The sequence below is a fragment of the Hyalella azteca genome, unplaced genomic scaffold, assembly GCF_000764305.2.
Source record: "Hyalella azteca isolate HAZT.00-mixed unplaced genomic scaffold, Hazt_2.0.2 contig8508, whole genome shotgun sequence".
NCBI lineage: Eukaryota > Metazoa > Arthropoda > Malacostraca > Amphipoda > Hyalellidae > Hyalella > Hyalella azteca.
The window spans coordinates 1-3,222 of record NW_025938599.1 but is presented as its reverse complement, the minus strand read 5'-3'; the positions used below and the strand labels follow the sequence as shown (position 1 = coordinate 3,222).

Sequence of the window (3,222 nt, the reverse complement as noted above, 5' to 3'; positions counted from 1 at the left end):
ATAATTTAATTATTATTAGACACTCAGCCGGCTACAGGTCCTCACAATAATTTAATTATTATTAGACACTCAGCCGGCTACTGGTCCTCACAATAATTTAATTATTATTAGACACTCAGCCGGCTACAGGTCCTCACAATAATTTAAATATTATTAGACACTCAGCCGGCTACAGGTCCTTACAATAAATAATTTAATATAAGACACTCAGCCGGCTACAGGTCCTTACAATAATTTAATAATTAATTTGTCATAAGACAGTCAACCGGCTCCAGGTCCCGACAACAACTTCAGAGATTACAATAAAACAATTAAATAATTTGCGGCTATTGATATATTTTTGTTGATACATATTTTCCCCAGTAATATGAATATCTCAGTTAGAGGAGGAATGCACGTCCTAGACAGACATTTTATGCCTCAAGAAACTATTTCTTTAACTCCGCCATCAAGTAAATAATTATTGCCGTTTAGATTATTATAGAAGAAATTTCTGATAAAAATTGTCTCCATTTAAATATCTTCTTCAAAAGGATGTAGCCATTGACAATATATTATCCATTATATTCGTATTAATCTAAATTTGATCATTGACGTTTTAATTGATAAAGAATATATGGGAGGGTACAATATTTTACAAACAGCAGTCGTTATAAATTCCAAGAAGCATAATCAGCATTATTTGAATGACTGAGTTTATATAAAAAAATGAATAAAAATCCACATTCATCAACTGATATGTTCACCATTCCGATGCTTAGATCGTCGGAATGATGCACAATGAATTACAAAACCTCATCCATGTGGCTGGTCATTTCGATATAGGGCAATGCTAATTAAGTCATTAAAAAAGACGACTATTTCATTATAATATTGAATGCAATTATAATAAACATATCGATGCCAATAGTAATTAAAAGTATTTATTTATTTGTTTTAAATTCGCAGGTACAACAACACGAACAGAACGTCCTCTACCAGGTCTCCAACCTGCCGCCTCCCCATCCTCTCTACAACATCAGAAACCAAGTCATGCCTGGCAACGCCTTATAGAGGAGCCAAGTCATGCCTGGCAACGCCTTATAGAGGAGCCAAGTCATGCCTGGCAACGCCTTATAGAGGAGCCAAGTCATGCCTGGCAACGCCTTATAGAGGAGCCAAGTCATGCCTGGCAACGCCTTATAGACGGACTTAAAGTCATGCCAAGGCACTAAGAATGTCTCTTGACAAAAATATATTCGTTTGGCCCGAGTCTTAGTCCCGGTTTTATAGATTCATGCAGCCAGCATTGCATTATATGATACAAGAGTCGTGTTGGGTAATGGCCTGCGGTCTGTCACCCACATTTTATGAGCTGTATAAAGTGCATAATAGTCATTTTTATGATAAGCATATGTTTGTTCTGTTTTATTAACGATATGTCTCAATGAATATGCATTAAAACAGAATTTCATTAACAATTTCTTCTTGTGTTAACCGCTGAAAATTTATGTAAGCTCTGATTGTTATATTTTTTTCGCTTGTTATCATGGAAAATTCCAGGGGTAATTTAGCTTTCCGAGCAATATTCTGCCTTAATTGTTCTTCATGTTTACTTTTTAACAAACAAGTTGTGCTTTTTGTCAACCGGCCGGTTATAAAAAAGTATTAAAAAGCTGGCTCTCTTGAAATTGCATTCGATTGTTGATTCATTTACTGTAAAAATCGTGAAAATATCGTTTCGATAATGAGTTAATTTATAGACGTTTCCCAATTAAATTTTACCTCACTATAGAAAATAGTTTTTGCCCATAATATTATTTTACATAACTCTCTTTTTTGGACTATTATTTGCAATTAATTTTGGTTCGATTTGATTAGCGTAAATCGAGTTGTTATAACGTTTAAGCTGACGTAAACCCTTATAAGGCAGAACCTGTGATACTTCTAGCAATTTTTTTCCTAATTAAAAGTTTACTCAATTTAAAAACTTCGATGTCTGTTTTCTAGTTTTGAGATACTCGCTTGTAGCCTCATTCTCGTGGACAAATGATTAACCTACTTGCCTTTGAGCTTTCAGCAACGGTGATGGTTACTTTTCATTTAAACGCGGCTCACTTCTAGCAGATTTTTGTATGGTGAAAAAATTTGCCGAGGCGTGAGTAGATCAAAGAGTTCCTGATTGAAAAGGCTAATGTGCTCTAGGCAATTTCCTACACGAGTATTTCCTATGAGTAAGTACTAGGAAAATTGAGTGGAAAATTATGAGTATTTCCGTTTTCCAATATGAGTATTTTAATTTCAGCTAACTGTCTTCAATGCCATTATCGTGCTCTTAAAATTTATTGTACTGGAATGCATTTTTGTAAACTTTCTAAGAACCGTAAAGTCTAGATCTTATACATCTACGCTGGTGAAAACATTATTTTGTTAAATTTGGTATTGCTGTGACGATTTGTTATGGTAAATACAAGTAAGTTACACGGAGTTTCTGCTCACAGTACATTTAGGTCAATATGGTACATTTCAGTTAATTTATTACTTGTGCTGAATTTAGAATTACCATCGCGTATTATAGCAGCTGAAATAAGTTGAAATTAATTGCAAGAAATTCCTGTTAAAAGCTGCGAATATTTTCACTACTCTTGGTGTTTTTGCGACGAACTTTACTCAGGTTCTGCATTGCTTCCTGCCTGCTCCTCTCGCCCCCAACCGGCTCCAGGTCCTGACGATAATTTAATTATTATTAATATTAATGTAAGACACTCAACCAGCTCCAGGTCCTTAAAATAATTTATTTATTATTAATTTGACAACTGACACACAACCGGCTCCAGGTCCTGACGATAATTTAATTATTATTAATTTGACAACTGACACACAACCGGTTTCAGGTCCTTACAATTATTTAATCATTATTATTAATTTATTATAAGACGCTCAGCCTGGTACAGGTCCTTACTATGATTTAATTATTATTATTGATTTTACAACCGACACTCAACCGGCTCCAGGTCCTTACAATAATTTATTTAATTATTATTAATTTAATATAAGACACTCAACCGGCTCCAGGTCCCGACAATAACTTCACTAAAATGATTATTAATTTTGCATCCGAAACTCATTCCACTCCAAGTCCCGACAACAAATTCAGAGATTACAATAATGCAATTAAATAATTTGCGGCTATTGATAGATTTTAGTTGATACATATTTTCCCCAGTAATATGAATATCTCAG

At 34.2% G+C, this 3,222-nt stretch overlaps 1 protein-coding gene across 1 annotated transcript in view; it reads left to right on the top strand.

Annotated features, from left to right (window-relative positions):
- LOC108667371 overlaps positions 1–2,658 on the top strand; it is a gene marked incomplete in the record, with an annotated part of 9,723 nt that extends 7,065 nt beyond the window's left edge. Inside the window, 1 exon segment of the mRNA XM_018154390.2 lies at positions 949–2,658. Coding sequence (XP_018009879.1) covers positions 949–1,053 — 105 coding nt within the window.
- Between the last annotated feature and the right edge of the window lie 564 nt (positions 2,659–3,222).